This window comes from Schistocerca nitens, chromosome 5 (assembly GCF_023898315.1).
Source record: "Schistocerca nitens isolate TAMUIC-IGC-003100 chromosome 5, iqSchNite1.1, whole genome shotgun sequence".
In the NCBI taxonomy this organism is placed as follows: domain Eukaryota; kingdom Metazoa; phylum Arthropoda; class Insecta; order Orthoptera; family Acrididae; genus Schistocerca; species Schistocerca nitens.
Window position 1 is genome coordinate 224,840,591 of NC_064618.1, and position 18,784 is coordinate 224,859,374.

The 18,784-nt window shown below is 40.5% G+C and overlaps 1 protein-coding gene across 1 annotated transcript in view; it reads left to right on the forward strand.

Moving 5' to 3' along the window:
* The window catches only part of LOC126260821 (uncharacterized), a 162,728-nt gene that overhangs the window by 27,109 nt on the left and 116,835 nt on the right, over positions 1–18,784 (forward strand). Inside the window, exon 2 of the mRNA XM_049958205.1 lies at positions 413–504. Within this exon, the coding sequence (XP_049814162.1) occupies positions 413–504 (92 nt within the window). The remainder of the gene's footprint in view (positions 1–412; positions 505–18,784) is intronic.

Sequence of the window (18,784 nt, forward strand, 5' to 3'; positions counted from 1 at the left end):
CTTGGCCACAATAATGCGTTCACTAAGCTGTTTGTAGTAGCTTACCCGCGTTCCTATTTTCATATTCATTATTAAACCTACTCCTGCATTACCCCTATTTGATTTTGTGTTTATAACCCTGTAGTCACCTGACCAGAAGTCTTGTTCCTCCTGCCACCGAACTTCACTAATTCCCACTATATCTAACTTTAACCTACCCATTTCCCTTTACATTCTATGTAGCTATACCATAAAAGTATGTTATGTAGATGGGCTCAAATATTTTTGCACTTTTGATGTAATTGTTTGTGTAATTCTTCTTCTGGATGATTCCATGTCTATCTCTACTTGAGAGAGAAAATAAGAAATCACTATTGCATCTTTATGCTTCAAATTTATAATTTGGTTTTTTATATATTTGTATTGTTTTCAGATAGTGTTTGGTCACTTCAGAAGTATGCCAAGTTAGAAAATGGTTCTTGGGTGCAAGTGGATGGCAATGGAAATCTAGACCTCATAAAACAGGTTTGCTTTTAATATGTACTAGTTTGCACACCATTGTTCTGTTGCTAGGTGTCTCATTATTAAAGGTGTAAATGCATACAGTTGAAAGTAAATGATACTATTACAAAAAAATCTGAGTAAACGTGGGCTCTAAAATGAATATCTTAAGAGCTACGAGCACTTCCTCATCTTTAATATCATGAAACAAAGCGTTTGTACTACTAGCTCTCTGCTTTTCATGCTTTGAGAGTTGATAGTATGAACCAAAATAAGGAAAAAATGTACTGTAAATATGGGCCTGAAGAGCTATGAGCACTTCTTGATCTTTGCTGCTGTGACATACATTGCTCCTACTGAACCAGTGGTCATAACTCTTAAGATATGCATTTTAGAGCTCATGTTTACTGAGTTTTTTTGCTTTTAGCATCATGTACTTTCAATTATATGTATTTACATCATTAATTATGATACACCTTGTGTAGTGTAAAAAAAAATTGTTTGACATGCTAAAATTGAAGTCTAATATTGAAGTAATTAATGTTAATCTATTACTTCAAAAATTTCTAAATTTTGAAATAAAATGTAATGCACATTAATCATGACAAAAGCAGTGTGAGTATTGTTGTGTATACAATAGATTAAACTGGTTAAAAGCCTTTAGGTGTACTGCTGTTGTGAAATATTTATCTATTGATCTGATGGAATTACATTTTCCTTGAGACATATGAGTCTCAACTATATCTTCAAAAAGGATAGAAGCTGAAGCAATGAATTAAAATTGCTTTATGTTAATTAATTCATTGCATCAGCTTCTATCCTTATCAAAGGCGATATTGGTCATTTGGGGAGTGTTTGTTTGGAATGGATGTGGTGACAGAAAGGTTGAAGAGTATACTTAATATTGTCATGTAGAAGAAGGTGTAATTAGATGAATGACAAACCCTAACTTCACTGAACTAAGGTTTATTCAGCACTTGCACATACAAGAGCACTGAGCGAACTGCCTCCGGCCAGAATGCATATGGTACATATACAGTTACAGAACATTTGACTACAATGATTCCTGACATTTGTGGATACTGTAGTCGAACCGAATATGGAAATTAAAATTTTACCTTTCAGGTGAGTTTTGAACTCATGACCCTACATTCAACAGTCTCGTAACATAACCACTACACCACAGTGACTGGGCTACTCAGTTTCTTCCGTGACAATATGTATCGGGATTACAGTGTGTGTAACTGCAGGTAAATATGTTTCATGGGAAATCTGAACTACTGAAAAGGGCTTTGGTCATGTCAGAATAATTTTATAGTAACAAAGAAAAACACAGTAAATAAACTTTGACAAACGGAAGTTAAATATATATCAGAAAAGAAGCCAGGTTGAAAATGATTTGTCATGAAGAACAGAAGAGACTGTGAAGTAGGTTAATGAAGTATAAATATGAATTGTTGCGAAATGAAGAAAGTTAATATTTATTTTCATTCAGAAAGAGCATAGTATGACTGCATTGTATTTATGAATGACTTGAATCTTCCCAATAAATGAAAACTATGTATTGTACTGGGACACAAACATAAATCATCCTCAGCTTCAGACCAGCCAGGATTAAGAGAAAGGGTTGGCAGGCTTGAAAATGTGATGGCAGGATATGAGTTGCATCAGGATAACTGTCATTGTACTCATATTTGGCCATTATATTTAGTTTACATTGCACTGACACCCTTTGGTAGTGAAGTACATGCTGTGCTCTGTTTATTTTAATTGTGTTCTTTAATCCTTGTGACCTATAGTGCTGTTGGAACTCTACCCACCCACAATGTCTGACTGGGTCTTTCCCATATCTGTTTTGATCTCAAATAGCAAGTATTGTTCTGTCCATACTATAGCTCTGAATGTTAGTAGTATATGTAGGACATGCTGAGAATATTATCTAACATTCTTTTTCTGATAATTTATGCAGTTTTTACAGGTTTTTGTAAGAAAATGCAACTGTAATTGATACAAAATTGTTGAGGCTTTCATGGCCACTGGTGGTGGACTAGAGCTGAGCTCCTGGCCACAGATTATATGTACCTTGCCCATCAACATCCAAGGGCTTTTCAATGGTTATTACTACTGCGGTTTTCCCTTTGCTATCTGCAATGGTCATTCTCTGCAACATTGGAATCCATGGTCTGTTTACCCTGAGGCTTTGTTTTTTCTTGTTGAAGCTGTTGTCATGTTTGTGTATTTCTATAGCTTCCCAGAACAAGAAGGTGTAATAGCTCTTCTCCATAGCAAGAACTTCTGTGCTAGCAAATTTCACTATGTGGTTGGTCTCACACAGTGCTTGCTCCACCAGGTCAATTTCTCTACCCACCACAACCTGCAATGCCACTTATGTACAGTTATCCTGGTGTTGATTGATTTTCCAGTCATTCCAATGTAGACTTTTCCACATATGCACGGTATACAGTATATTCTCAACATGGCAAGTGGATCTCTTTTCTCCTATGCTAGTTTGAGTTGATGCTATGTACAGGCAAGCTTAAGCTTCCATAGTGATTCTGTCACTCTGAAATGAAGTAGGTGTTGTTTTGAAAGTTCCTGTTAGAATAAAATTACATGACAGACTAGGACATGAACCAGCAAGAGAAATATTCTTATTGGCTGAACATGACTCTTGGCTCCCACAGCTTCACTTCGGCAATTACATCTCTCTTACTACTCACCTGAGCAGAACCTCTCCTGCACCCCTTGCTGGACTCGTACTCCTGGAAGAAATGATACTGCAAAGAAATGAGTTATCCAGTGCATAAGGGGTTATTTCTAGAATTAATCTTTCACTCTGTAGTGGAGTGTGTTGAATCCACACAGATTAAATTTATGTGCCAGTCAGCATTATATGCAGATGGAACAGTACAGAATGCGGCTAACTTTGGTACAAAGCATCCACCATCATACACTGCACATTGGATTTCACAGCATACGCAGAATGTAAATGTAGGGGAGCAGCTGTATGTCAGCATCCTGAGTATTCATAAATGCAATAAATCATTCCAAAGCATTTACCTGAACACTCATTACTTTGTGTAATTTTCTGATGCATCATCAGCTATACAATAATGTGTTAATTTGAAAACTATATCTGTTGCCATATTCGGTGATTGAGAGTCTGTGAACATATTATAAGATTTTATTAGATTTTATATACACTGGTATCAATCACAAATCTTGCTTTATTTTAAGCTTTGTGGATTAATACATGACCCTACAAGTTTCAAACATCAGCTCTCTTCAGGCAATCATTCAGAATAAATGTAGCATTTATATGCAAATCTTAATATAAATTTATAAATGAAATGTTTAAATTAAGGTTTGAATATAATAAATATTCTTGAGACATAGAAGCTTATGTCCATGAATCAGCATGGTTATAGAAAGCATTGTTCGTGTGAAACTCAGCTTGTCTTTGTCTCACAAGATTTACTGCGAACTATGGATGAAGGGCATCAGGCAGATACCATGTTTCTAGATTTCCAGAAAGTGATGTGAGTGGCACGAAGACTTCCTAAGCTACAGAGCCCTGTATATTGTCCTCAATGGTGAGTGTTCATCAAAGACAAGGGTGTCATCAGGAATGCCCCACAGTAGTATGATATGACTGCTATTATTCTCCATATTTATAAATGATTTGGAGAACAGGGTGGGCAGCTATCTGAGTTGTTTGCTGATGATACTGTGGTGTACGGTAAGGTGCAAATTTGAGTGACTGTAGGAGGATGACTTAGACAACATTTCTTGTTGATGTGAACAATAGCAGCTACCTCTAGATGTACAGGGTGCGGCACTTATCCGGACAAATGAAACTTCTTTTAAAAACTAAATTTATTAATGCAAAATGAAAATCCTTTTACATATAAGCAGTAGAATCTTTCAAGAGTAACATTACTCAATGTAACCCCCTTCAGCTGCAATGACCACCTCCAATCTTGACCTGAAGTGATCTCAAGCACTCTGTAAAACAGCACTGTCCATATTTGCGAATGCTGCTTTGATAGCAATGCGTAGAGATTCAACATTAGGGTGTCTCATCTTTTTGATAACTCTTTCAACTATACTCCAAACATAGTAGTTGAGGGGGTTCAAATCCGAGCTATTCAGGGGCCAGCACTCCTTTGGCCACAACATGTCAACATTATCCAATAGCCAGTTTTGGACTAAATACTTCATGTGAGGTCCTCTTCTGCCATTCGATACATTGTTCTCTCACTGACATTCAATACTGACACTAATTTCCTCAGCAATTGCCCCAGGTCCTCCAAAATCAGCACCTGAACCTTTTCAATGACTGCCGCAGTTTGTGACATGTGTTTCATCAAACGAGGTTTCCTCGCTGGGTTAGCATAACCTTCCCCAGACTTCTCCGTAGCATTATACTTGGCCACAAATTTATAAGAAATTGGTCTCGGTACATGCAAGAGATGCTTTGGGAACCGAAATGGGAATCCTTGGAGGGAAGATAGCAGTCTTCTCAAGGAACACTATTAAGAAAATTTAGAAAACATGAATTTGAAACTGACTGCAGAACAATTCTGTTGCCTCTAATATACATTGTGCCTAAGGATCATGAAGATAACATGTGAGAAATTAAGGCCCGTATGGAGACATTTGGACAGTTGTTTTTCCCTCATTGCATTTGTGAGTGGAACAAGAAAGGAAATGACTAGTAGTGGTTTGACGTACCCTCCTTCATGTGCCATAAGGTGGCTTGTGGAGTATTGATGTAGATGTAGATGTAGAACCTAAATTTTGCAATGTTATTGTTACAGCTTTGTGTGGATGTTTTAATTCTGGTAAATCAGACACTATTATTACTTAATACATCAAAGATGAATAATTATTGTCAGTTGCAAGTTCAAATTTATGTGATGGTATTTAAGAATGCCTTGAGACCTAATGCAACTATGTAGCAACCAGTGGGCGAATGTGAAGGGACAAAATCCAGTATTTAAATCACAGTAAAACATAGATAATTTACAAACTTGAACTTGCAATAATTGTTCATTAGGTAATCTAGATCTACATACATAGTTAATAATAAAGTCAGAAACACCAGAAGCGAAACACCACCAACATCCCACAAGAAATTGCATCAGTAACATCGCAAAGTTTAGGTTAACCTTTATGTGATGTATATATTATGTTAAGCTTACAAATAAGTGCAACATTTATTCTGAATGATTACCAGATGATGAAATGACCCTCAAACATGCAGTGACATGTATTAATGAACACAGTTTAAAATAAAGCATGATTAGTGATTATATCAGGGGGTATAAACCTTAATAAAACCTTTAATTGAAGATAATCATTTTTTGAAAATATAATGTAATTAGATGGATAAAAAAAGTCTACTCACCAAGCACTGGCAGGACAACACACATAAAAAGGAATTTAAATTTTCAAGCTTTCAGAGCCAGTTGCTCCTGCTTCTGATAGAAATGTTGAAGGGGAAGCAAGAGGGGTGTAGGAAAGGGATTGGTGATGTTTAGGAAATGGTGAGAGTTCAGAAAAGTCACACAAAACCCAGGTCAGGGTTTACTTAGAGGATGGGATGAGAAGGAAAGATTGATTGTTGGAGACAGCACCACACAAGATTTGAAAACTTGAGAGCTTAAAGGTGGAAGATAGGGTAATATGTAAGGCAGAGATTATTGACAAAACATTGTGCACTAGTTAATAAATAAGAGTGGACATTATATGTGGGAGAAGTGTGTGTGTGTGTGTGTGTGGGGGGGGGGGGGGGGCATGGAAAAATAGACAGGTCAAAAAATGAAAGCTGTAAAAAAGTAATACTTACTGAAATGAAATGCTGAGGCTGGATATATTAATGTAAATTAAGGCTATGTGGATGGCAAGAACCAAGGACATGTAACACCAATACCCACCTGCAGAGTTCTCAGAATATGGTGTCTGGGGAAAGAATCCAGATGGTACCTGTGATGAAACAGATACGAGGACATGACTATCGTGTTGTAGAGCATGCACTGCAACAGGATATTGTGTGCTGCTTAGTATACCCTTCGCCTAAGCCCATTCATCCTAACTTATAATTTGGTGGAAGTCATGCTGATGTAAAAGGCCAGCCAGCTGTTGTGGCTGAGCGGTTCTAGGCGCTTCAGTCTGGAACTACGCGACCGCTACGGTCGCAGGTTCGAATCCTGCCTCGGGCATGGATGTGTGTGATGTCCTTAGGTTAGTTAGGGGACTGATGACCTCAGATTTTAAGTCCCATAGTACTCAGAGCCATTTGAACCATTTTGTAAAAGGCCAGGCAGTGGTTATACAAGAGCTGGAGTATGACACGTATTCTTTTTCAGGTGGCCTTCCTTTTGTTAGTGTATGTTTTGCCAATTACAGAGCTAATAAGGGAGGTGGTAGGAGGATGCATAGGACAAGTCTTACAGTGGGGCAGTCACAGGGGTAAGAGCTATATGGTAGGGAAATGGGTGCAGAAGGAACGTAGGGTCTGGCAATGATATTGTGAAGTTTGGGAGGGCAACAAAAAGCTATTCTAGGTGTGGTGGGCAAAATGTTGGACAGAATGGACCTCATTTCAGGGCATCATTTTAGGTAGTCATAGCCTTGTCAAAGTAGCTAATTAATATATTCAAAACTAGGATAAAACTGAGTGACAATAGGAGTACATCTATTTTTGGAGGGATCAGCAATAGCAGGATTGGATGTAATGGCCCAGGAAATCTGCTTTTGAACTAGGCTAGTGGGGTAATTACAGCCAGTGAAGGCTGAGGTGAGAACGGTGGTGTACTGATGTAAAGAGTCTGCATCTGAAGAAATACATTTGCCTCAAATGCCAAGGCATTCAACATAAAAAGTGTGGCAACTGTCAAAATGTAAGTACTTTTGTTTGTTCATAGGTTTAATGTAAACAGAAGTGTGTAGCCAACCTTCAGTGAGGATGAGGTCATTGTCAAGGAAAATGGCATGGGACTCAGAATAGAACCATAGGAAATCAAATTGGGAGAATATATTTAGAGTTCCCAAGAATTTTAACAGGTCAGTCTCACTATGGGTCCGTATGCCAAAGATTTCATCAATGTATCTAAACCAAACTAAGTGCTGAAGGTGTATGGATCCAGGAAAGCCCCTCCCAAGCAACCAATGAAAAGGTTGGTACAGGAAAGAGCCAACCTGGTTCCCCTGGCTGTGCCCGATCTGTCTGTACGTGTGCCCCTCAAAGGTAAAGTAGTTGTTGGTACGTATAAAGTTGATTAAAGTGAGCAGGAAGGATGTCCTAGGTTTGGAATCAGGTGGGTGCTGACTAAGTAAATGTTCAGCAGCAGGCAGACCACGTACATGGGGGTGATGGTATGGAGGCAGGTGGCATCAGCGGTGACAAACAAGATGTGTCTTGGGAGTGATTCAGGCACAGATTTCAGATGGTCTAGGAAATGGTTGATGTCTTCAACATAGGATAGACTGCTGGTGTTTATCAATTAAGGAAAATATAAGTTCGGTGGGTGCTTCGAAGCCAGCAACTATGGAATGGCCAAGGTGACTGGATTTGTCAATCTTAGGATGAAGGTAAAAGGTGAGGTTTCATGGTTTATGTGGGGTAAGAAACTCTATGGACTGAGGTGTTTGTCCTTGTGAGGAAACTGAGGTATTAAGGAGCAACTGCAGGTCAGTTTATATCATAGGGATGGAATCTTGATGGCAAATGTTTTACGTCAAGATGTCAGACAGCTGGCACACTTACATACTCTAGTCAGTCTAGTACCACAGTGGTAGATCCCTTGTCTGTTGTGAGGGTAATGATGGAGTCACTGATTTTTAGGGAACAGAGAACCCTTAATTTTGTAGAGAAGAGGTCAGAATTGGTTGTGGGGATATGAGAAAGGCTTGCGAAGCAACACTGGATGTGAGGCATTTGTGGGAGATTTGTAGGGGATGGTTTTGAGGCAGTGGTGGTGGATCAAGTTGGGATCATAGTTGTAACTATTCAAGTCAGGGTTCAATGTCAGGTTGAAAAGTGATATTTGCAGTTGACTTTAGCTGATCAACACCTGCAACCTATAGGACAAAGACTTCCCTCTTATAATAAACACACCAAACATTTCCTACATCATCTGAAATCTGTGCCTGCCCCATCCCCACCCCACACCTTGCTTGTCACCATTGATGCTAACTCCCTCTACACAAACAACCCCCACATACATGGTCTGTCTGCTGATGAACATTCCCTCAGTCAGCGCCCACCTGATTCCAAACCTATGAAATCCTTCCTACTCACTTTAATCAACTTTATACTTATCAACAACTACTTTACTTTTGAGGGGCTGACATACAAACAGCTCTGGTGCACAGCCATGGGAATCACAATGGCTCCTTACAATGCCAGCCTTTTTGTGGGTCTTGGAGGGAGCTTTCCTGGGAGCCATAAGACTTCAGTCCCTGGTTTTGATTTAGATGATGACATCTTTGCTGTATGGACTCATGATGAAGCTGATCTGTTAAAATTCTGGAATCTCTACATACAATTTCCCCATTAAATTTCACATGGTCCTATTCTGAATCCCATGCCACTTTGCCTGGAATTGACCTCATCCTCATCAAAGATCAGTTACATGCTTGTGTTCACATTAGAGCTATGAACAAACAAGCATACTTACATTGTGACAGTTGCCATCCTTTCCAAATCAAATTTTCACTCCCATACAGCCGTGGCATTCAAGATAAACATATTTCTTCAGATGCAGTATACACCATCATTCTCATCTCAGCCTTCACAGTACATAATTACCCCACCAGATTAGTTCAAAAGCAGATTTCCCAGACCTTCACATCCAATCCTGGTACTGCTGTTCCCTCTCAAAAACAGTTTAAGAGAACATTTGTCACTTAGTATTATCCTGATCTTGAATATATTAATAAGCTACTTTGACAAGGCTATGACTTCATAAAATCATACTCTGAAATGAGGTCTATTCTGTCTGATGTCATGCCTGTCACACCTGGAATAGCTTTTCATTGGGCTCCAAAATTTCTGTACTGTTCTTGTCAGACCCTATGTTCTTTCTGCACCCATTTTCCTACCATATGGTGCCCAGCCCTGCGACTTTCCCCACTGTAAGTTAATTGTTGGTAAGGCGGGTACCAGGTTGAGATTCATTGGGAGAGTGCTTAGAAAATGTTGTTCATCAACAAAGGAGGTGGCTTACAAAACACTTGTTCGACCTATACTTGAGTATTGCTCATCAGTGTGGGATCTGTACCAGATCGGGTTGACGGAGGAGGTAGAGAAGATCCAAAGAAGAGTGGCACGTTTCGTCACAGGGTTATTTGGTAACCGTGATAGCATTACGGAGATGTTTAATAAACTCAAGTGGCAGACTCTGCAAGAGAGGCGCTCTGCATCACGGTGTAGCTTGCTCGCCAGGTTTTGAGAGGGTGCGTTTCTGGATGAGGTATCGAATATATTGCTTCCCCCTACTTATACCTCCCGAGGAGATCACGAATGTAAAATTAGAGAGATTAGAGCACGCACGGAGGCTTTCAGACAGTCGTTCTTCCCACGAACCATATGTGACTGGAACAGGAAAGGGAGGTAATGACAGTGGCACATAAAGTGCCCTCCGCCACACACCGTTGGGTGGCTTGCGGAGTATAAATGTAGATGTAGATGTAGATGTAAGACTTGGCCTATGCACCCTTCTACCATCAACTATACCAGTCCTGTAACTGACAAAACATATACTATCAAAGGGAGTTCCACTGTGAGCTGACATATCGCATACCAGCTGTTATGTAAACACTGTTCAGCCTCTTACGCTGACATGACTGCTACCAAGTTGTCAGTTAGAATGAATAGGTATAGGTGGAAGAGGGTGTATACTGGCAACATAAAATATCCTATTGCAGAGTGTGCTCTACAACATGAAGGTTGTGATCTCAGCATCTTTCATGACATATGTCATTTGTATTATTCCTTCGGACACTAGTTTCTGAGAACTCCTCAGGTGGGAACTGGTATTACATGTCCTTGGTTCTCAGCACCCACCTAGTTCTAATTTACATTAATTTCTTTGGTCTCAGTATTTTGTCACAGTAACCATCCCTTCCTTCACTCCCTTTTAGTTTTGCCCATCTTTCATTTTCTGACCTGTCTATTTTTCCCCACCTCTACCACATGCAATGCACATGATGATATGGCACTTGTAATCTGTTTGTGGATTAAGTTTGGAGGGTATTGCCTGTCTGTGACGGCCTTTGTGAGGACTTAAGCATACTGGGAAAGGGAGTTCTCATCACTGCAAGTATGTTGTCCACAGATGGCTATGCTGTGTGAGAGGAATTTTTAGTGTGGAAGGAGTGTCAGCTGTCAAAATGCAGTTACTGTTAGTGATTAGTGGGTTTAATGTGGACAGAGGTGTGGATGGTGTCATCAGAGAGGTGGAGGTAGATGCCCAGGAAGGTGGCACTTGGGGTAGAGGAGGAGCAGATGAATCAGATGGGAGCAAAGTTACAGAGGTTGTGAAGATACATGGGTAAGGTGTCTTGGCCCTGAGTCCAGATCATGAAGATATCATCAATGAACCTGAACCAGACTAGAGGTTGGGAGTTTTGGGAGGCTAGAAAGCTTTACTCTAAATGGCTCAAAAACAGGTCAGCATATCAGGGTGCCATGTGGATACCCATGACTCTGCTGCAAACTTGTTTGTAAACTTTCCCTACAGATGGAAAGTAGTTGTGGATCAGGATATAGTTGGTATGATGTATTGGTTTGGAGTCTGAAGGATGTTGGGAGAGGTAGTGTTTGACAGCAATAAGGCCATGAGCATGAGGGATGTTGGTGTATATGGAGGTAGCATCAACAGTGATGAGTAGGAAACTAGGAGGTAAAGGGGTGGGGATGGTGGAAAGTCAGTGAAGGAAGTGGTTAGAATCATTGATATGGGAGGCTAGATTTCGGGCATTTGGTTGGATATGTTGGTCACCAAGAGTGGAATTTCTTTCAGTGGGAGCACTATAGCCAGCTACAGTGGGATGTCCAGGATTGTCAGATTTGTGGGTTTTGGGTAGCACGTAGAAGGTGGGTGTGCAAGGTGTTGTTGCTGTGAGGAGGGTGATGGACTCAAGTGAGAGCTTCTGGGAAGGGCCTATGAAATTCAGTGGGAGTGGAGATTATGTTGGACTTCCAGATGGGATCATTCTGGCAGAGCTTGCAGGTGGAGGAGTTGGACAGTTGGGGGACACCTTCCATCAGGTAGTCACTGTGACTCATCAAGACAGTCATAGAGCCCTTGTCTCCAGGGAGGATGATTAGGTCTGGGTCTGTTTTCAGGTTGTATACAGTTGTTTTTCCCAGGAAGGATGGTGAGGCCAAGTTGGAGGTAAGGAATTCCTGGTAGCTGACTAGGTGGCACCTCTCTGTGAGCCACTACCCACCCACCCCCAGTCCCTCTCCCTGCCTCTCACCTCTGACCTCCCTCCCCTGTATCCATCCCACCCGACATTACCTCCACCACAACCAGTCCACCTATTGAAAAACAGCATTGTCACTGTTAGTTCAGATGGCACCATGTATGGGCATAGGAATGTACATGTGTGTGTGTGTGTGTGTGTGTGTGTGTGTGTGTGTGTGTGTGAGGTGGAGAGTGAGAGAGAGAGAGAGAGAGAGAGAGAGAGAGAGAGAGAGAGAGAGAGAGAGAATGTGTGTGTATTTTACTCTAGCTTGCCAAAGGATAACTCCAAAAGCTAGAAAGTTTTCTTTCTTTTGTGTGTTCCTATCAAGAATTCAATGCTTCTGCTTTTCAGTGGGTGGTCTTGTTTAATCTAAAAGTATTAACAGTCTACAAGAACATTCCTGCAAAAGAATATACATACAGTTAGGTATAAATCATTGTAAAAAAAATAAAGTTAATCTAATATTAATGCAAATAGTCTGTGTGTTGCCATATTTTCTAACAGATAAAGTGTATCACATTTGTTAATTAACTGAAATGTTCTGCATCACGCGAAGAGATCAGAATTATTATCTATGGAACATGCAAATAACTAATTAACCCAATGTGGCTGCAAATTCATCCTAAAACTGGACTGTGTAAACTAAACTGAGTATAAAAATAAATTTATAAACAACTTACGGCTGCTATAGTTTTGACAAAACAGGTCAATTCTTAGGCAGTTAATTATTATTATTATTATTATTATTTGGGAGGGGGGGGGGGGGGCATTCATCTTCTGACTGGTTTGATATGATCTGCCATGAATTCATGGCCTGTGTGATGCTCTTAATCTCAGAGTAGCACTTGCAGTTAATCTACTCAATTACTTGTTGGATGTATTCTGATCCCTGTCTGCTACTACAGTTTTTACTCTGTGCAGCTTCCTCTGGTACCATGTAAGTTATTCTATGATGTTTTAACACATATCCTGTCTGTTCTTCTTGTCAGTTTTTTCTGCATTTTCATCTCCTCCCTGATTCTGTGAAGAATGTCCTCATTTCTCATTTTACCAGTCCATCTAATTTTCAACTTCCTTCTATTCAGCTCATTCTAATTTTCAACTTCCTTCTATTCAGCTCATCTAAAATGCCTTAATTTTCTTCTTTTCCAGTTTTTTTATATTCCATGATTCACTGCCACACAATGTTGTGCTCCATATGTAGACTCTCAGATATTTCTTCCTCAAATTAAGGCCTATTGTTCGCACTAGCAGACCTCTGTTAGCCAGGAATGCTGTCATTTCTTGTGCTAGCCTGATTTTTGTATCCTCCTGCTTTGTGCTTAGTGTTATTTTGCTTCTGAGGTAGCAGATTTCCTTCACTTCATCAACTTCCCGTCCCCAGTTTTGATGTTAAGTTTGTTGTAGTTATTTATTCCATTCCTCATTACTTTCATCTTTCTTTGGATTACGTTTAGTCCACAGTGTGGAATGATTAGACAGCTAATTCCATTCAAAAGGTCCTGCAAGTCTTCCTCACTTTCAATGATGGTAGCAGCACCATCAGCAAATCTTGTCATTGATATCCTTTCACCTTGAATATTCGTCCCACTCCTGGACCTTTCATTTATTTCAGCATCTGTTTCTTCGATGTACAGATTGAACAGTATTGGCAAAAGAGTATATCCGTGTCTTATACCTTTTCTAATTCAAGCACTTCTCCCTTGGTGTTCCATTATCATTCTTCCCTCTTTGTTCCTGTTCAGACTGTATATTGCTCACCTTTGTATAAAGATTACACATACTTTCCTGAGACTTTTGAACATCTTGCACTACTTCACATTATCAAAAGCTTTTTCTAGGTCAACAGATTCAGTTAATGTGTCTTGGTTTTTCTTAAGTCTTGCTTTCATTATCAAGTGCATCAGAACCACCTCTCTGGTGCTTATCACCATCCAATGAACCTTCAGTTTTCTTTTCCATTCTTCTGTAGATTGGTTGAATGAGCTATTTGGCTGATAATGCAATAATCTGCTCTTGCTATCTCTGGAATTGTGTGGGTGATATTTTTCTGGAAGTCTGGTAGTATATCTCGAGACTCATGGATTGTACAAACCGTAATTTGGCTCCCACTCGCCTGATAATTTTAGGAATTCCAAAGGAGTTTTATCTATTCCTTCTGCCTTATTGAATCACATATCTTTAAAAGCTCTGACGCTGAAAGTGGGTGTGCACTTAAAGAATTCATGACAATAATTCACAAGAGTCATTCTCAGGACAGTGTTCACCTGAGAGTAGTTTTTGATGACATTTACTCTCAAGAGAACCTCAACATCTCACTACAGAAATTGCTCTTGCAAGCACTCTCTGGACTACTAGATAGCCTTTGCATTCAGTAGTGGAGAGACTACACAAGAAGCTAATCACTGTCACTGTAGTGATAACAACTATTTGCAGCAAAATAAAAGGAGAAAAGTGAGTGAAAAAAAGGGTGTGGACAAATTGGAGAAATTAATTAAATGATGCAATCCACGTGCTAATTTGGGAACTGCCAGTTGATGATGTGCAGTAATTTCCAATTTACCGCTGATTAACAAGTTGTGAAGTGCAGCTTCTTATACATTCTGTCGGGCCAACAGTGGTAAAGAATGACACAAAAATGAGACAAGCAATATCAGTACTGTTGTTATAGGCATAAGTACAATATTACCAGTAGTAGACTGGTCACAACTTTATTCTACAGAAGCATTAACAACTTGAACACAGTATTTAAGTAACATTCAACTGGAACCACTTACATACACAAAGAGCAGTAGCAATACACATAGGGAACTGATGCTGAGTGTAGCTCGGCTAACCCCCCCCCCCCTCCCCCATCTCCCCCCCCCCCCCATACACACTCAAAAGTCTGAGGTACCCTACAGTTCTACCATATGTGTGGCCTTCTTATCTGTTTGGCTTTGGTTAAGGTGGCGTGCTGCAACAGAAGCATACAGTTTGAAGTGTTTTGGACAAGAATGTGCCCATCTTCCCCTTGTCAAACCATACGGCTACACTGTCAATGCTGGGGCCTTTCAGTGTCAGCCTGGGGCATTGGTTCTGGTGATGGTGCTTGGGGTGCTGATGATACTGATATCAGCGGTTGCTCAGGAATGAATGACGGAATCCCTGATGATGGTGTCAGAGGCAATAGGGGAACTGCTGGTCCGAGGACAGATGTTTTCGCCTGCACAGGAGCGGAGAACCGGCAGCAGCAGGTTATATGACGCCCAAGGTGGATGGACTTGGAGGCAGTGGTGTCACATTAGGGGGTGCCAGGCCATTCATGTCAAGGTGAAGCTGATCACGGTGCCTCGAGCAGAGGCTGTCCTCCATGCAGATTTTGCAGTGATGCTACCCTTGGCATCTGGCAATGACAATTGGAACCCACTTAGCGTCACGTCCAAAAGTTCATGCCGAAACAGCCACACCTGGCCTGAAGAGGCACAGTGGCTGCACAGCTTGATGTCTAGCTGGAGGACACAGGAGGTGTAGCAGCATCCTCAGCTGGTGCTCGTGGAGTAAGTCCACCAGGCTCTTCTCCCTGAATGCCATGAAACAGCATGAGAACAGAAACCAATCTAAGGCAATCTTGGACAAAGAGTTGGCTACATATTTTTTCATCTGAGTTTTGAACGTTCATACTAGGCATTCTGCCTCGCCGTTACATTGTGAATGGAACTGCAAGGCAAGGATGTGACAGATACCATGGGTATTGCAAAATGCTGCAAACTCTTGTGATAAAAATTGTGGACCTTTATCAGACATTAAAATCATGGGCAAGCCTTTGAGGGAAAAAATCATGGACAAGGCCAGGACAGTGGCAGTTATGGATGTGGAAACACAACAAACAACATCTGGAAAATGAGAACACATGCCAGTGACCAACAGCCAATATGTGTTGAGAAAGGGGCCAACAAAATCCAGATGTATACAGTCCCATGCATGCGACAGCATCAGCCAAGGGGACAACTATATCTGGTGAGCTGCTTGGTGTGTTGCACACTATGAAGTGGAGGCAATCAGGAGGGCAATGTCAACATCCAAGCTGTACCAAAACACATGTCAATTGGCCAATGCTTTTGTGTGTTATATACCCCAATGATCTACATGTAATAAATGGAGAACCTCCGAATCAAGTACTGAGGGGATCACTACCCGAGGGGCTGTGTGATCTGTGTCTAAAAGCAGAACAGAATCCATGACAGAGAATCAATGTTGAAAGATGTAATAATTATGGAGGGGATTGGCCGTATAGGAAGGTGATCAATCTGGCCAATCATGTTGTGTGAATGTTATGACCTGCAACACAAATCTGAAGCTACAGTCTTTGTGATCTGTGTGGTGGTTACAGGAAAACCATCAACTATGTGCTGTGCAGTGTCATCAACATGGAAACAAAGCAATTAATCCTGATCAAATCCTGGTCTGGATGGTTGGCAGGTGGGACAAAGCATCGGTATTTGTGTGTTGATTCATAGGGCAGAAGGAAAGTAGCTTAATGTTGAATATGATGTGCTGCTTTATCTAGTAATGATGCTGAAGGACTGAATAAGGAAACCAATGGTTTGTGATCAGTGACCAGCTGGAATTTGGTACCGTAGAGAAAAACATGGGATTCCTTCTTGTAATATACAATGGCCAAAGCCTCCTTTTCTATCAGAGAAGAGACCTAGTTCGAGCAGGAGTCAGAGTTTTTGAAGCATAAGTATTAGACTGCTTGGAGCCATCAGGATATCTAGAGCCATTACCGCACCCAACCCATACAGTGAAGTGTGCACAGCAAGGTCCAAGTGCAGGCCTTGTTGGTATGTCACTAAACATGGCAAAGATTGCTACATGGTCTTAAGGGTGGAAAATGTTTTACAAACCAGCAGCCAGCAAAACTGCATCCTTTGTGCAGCAACGCATGTAATGGCTGTGCAATTGTTGCTGCCCAAGGCAAAAATTTATGGTAGTAGGCAACTTTGCCTAGAAAAATCTTTGACTGTCGTAGGGCATGGAAGTGACACAGCAGCAGAAACACATTGAAGAAGGGGTCTCAGACCCTTGTGAGAAACCTCAAACTCAAGATAAATGATAGAAGATGGAAAAAAATGACATTTTTCTAAATTACAATTCTACCCATTCACTTGGAGGACAGAAAAAAGAGTATGGATACTCTGTAAATGTTCCTCAGTGGAGGCACCAGAAACTACAATATCATCCAAATAGTTCACACAACCTGGCACAGACACTGTAAGTTGTCCAAAAAAAAATTTAAAAATAGCGGGAGCACTGATGACTCCAAAAGACAACCGCAAGTACTGGTACAGTCCAAAAAGGGTATTGACAATTAACACATTTGTGACTGTATCTAAAGGGAGTTGTAAATAGGCATCTGACAAGTCAACTTTTCAGAAATATTGACCACCTGATAAATTTGCAAAGAGTTCATCCAGGAGCGATAACAGGTGTGTATCCAGTATAGATTGTGTTTTCACAGAAACTTTAAAATTGCCTCAGAGGTATAACTGGTGTGACAGCGTGCTTACCATAACTAAGGGGGTAGACCATTCATTTGGTGCAGTAGGCTGAAAAATGCTGGATTCCATAAGGCAATCTAATTCATCTTTGACTTGGTCCCTGAGTGCCACTGGAACATGGGCCCGGAATAAGCAAAGCTGAGCAGGAGTTCCCATGGTAACAAAAATTTGAAAATTGTTGGTGCACCCCAATCCAGGAGCGAACAAAGGGGAAAACTCAGAACATAATGCATCTAACTGTGTATACTGTGGGGTCCTGCCAATTCATCTCTTATAGGGTGCTTAAAGGATGCTGCTTTCTTGGGTAGCTATACAACAATTCAAGCAAATCACATTAATAATTTTTATTACAATAAAGAAGATAGACACCTCCACCACTACTAATCCCAAGCCCAGGGCCTTGTCTCGCAAGCGATGAGGAAGGAGGAGGGGGAGTAACACCTCGTAAAAAAACCTGGGTTCATCTGGCTCCGGATAGTTGCACCCTGTGAGGCCTCCTGCCTAGGGTTACAGATGAAGCCTGATCAATGGTCTCAAAGGCGGAAGAGGAATCCTAACTCCCAACAGCTGAAAGCGCCGAAGAACCTAATGGAGAAAACCATGAAAAATAATCATTTTGGACTAACAATCCGATCTTACCTTGGAATTTATTTCCTACCATGTACAATGTACAATTTCAATTGCAGAATGGGAAGTCCGCCAGAAGAAAGCACTACCCCAAGTGGTAACTTGAAAGAGGAATCCACCATTGCTTTATGCAATGCATCAGTACCTAGGGTTCTGGGGAGTCCCAACATCTGCATTAAGGATGAGTCAGAGCGTCCTTGGTATCCCTCCAAACTCAAGATCAGAAGGAAATTCTTTGCAGGAACCTTGAATGTAAACTCATTACTAAAAATTGGTAAGCAAAAAGAACTTGAAATTCTCTCAGATAAGCATGAAATGCAAATTTTAGCAGTTCAAGAAAGAAGATTTTTAGATGAAAATGTTGCAGAAACCAAAAACCATAGAATTTTTAAGGGTAAACCAGCAATAAAAATCATGAAAGGCATGCCAATACTTGGTTTTGCTGTTTATATTCATAAAAATTTAGTAGATAACATTGCAGAATTCAAATCCAGTTCAGAAAGACCATCTCTTCTCACAGTTAAATGCAAAAACAAACAGTATACCTTTGTTAATTGTCATGCTCCAATCAATGATGACAATAAGAAAAATCCAAACAAAGTAGAAGCATTCTGGGAACTTCTAGAAGAAGAAATATCAAAACTTCCAAAATCAAT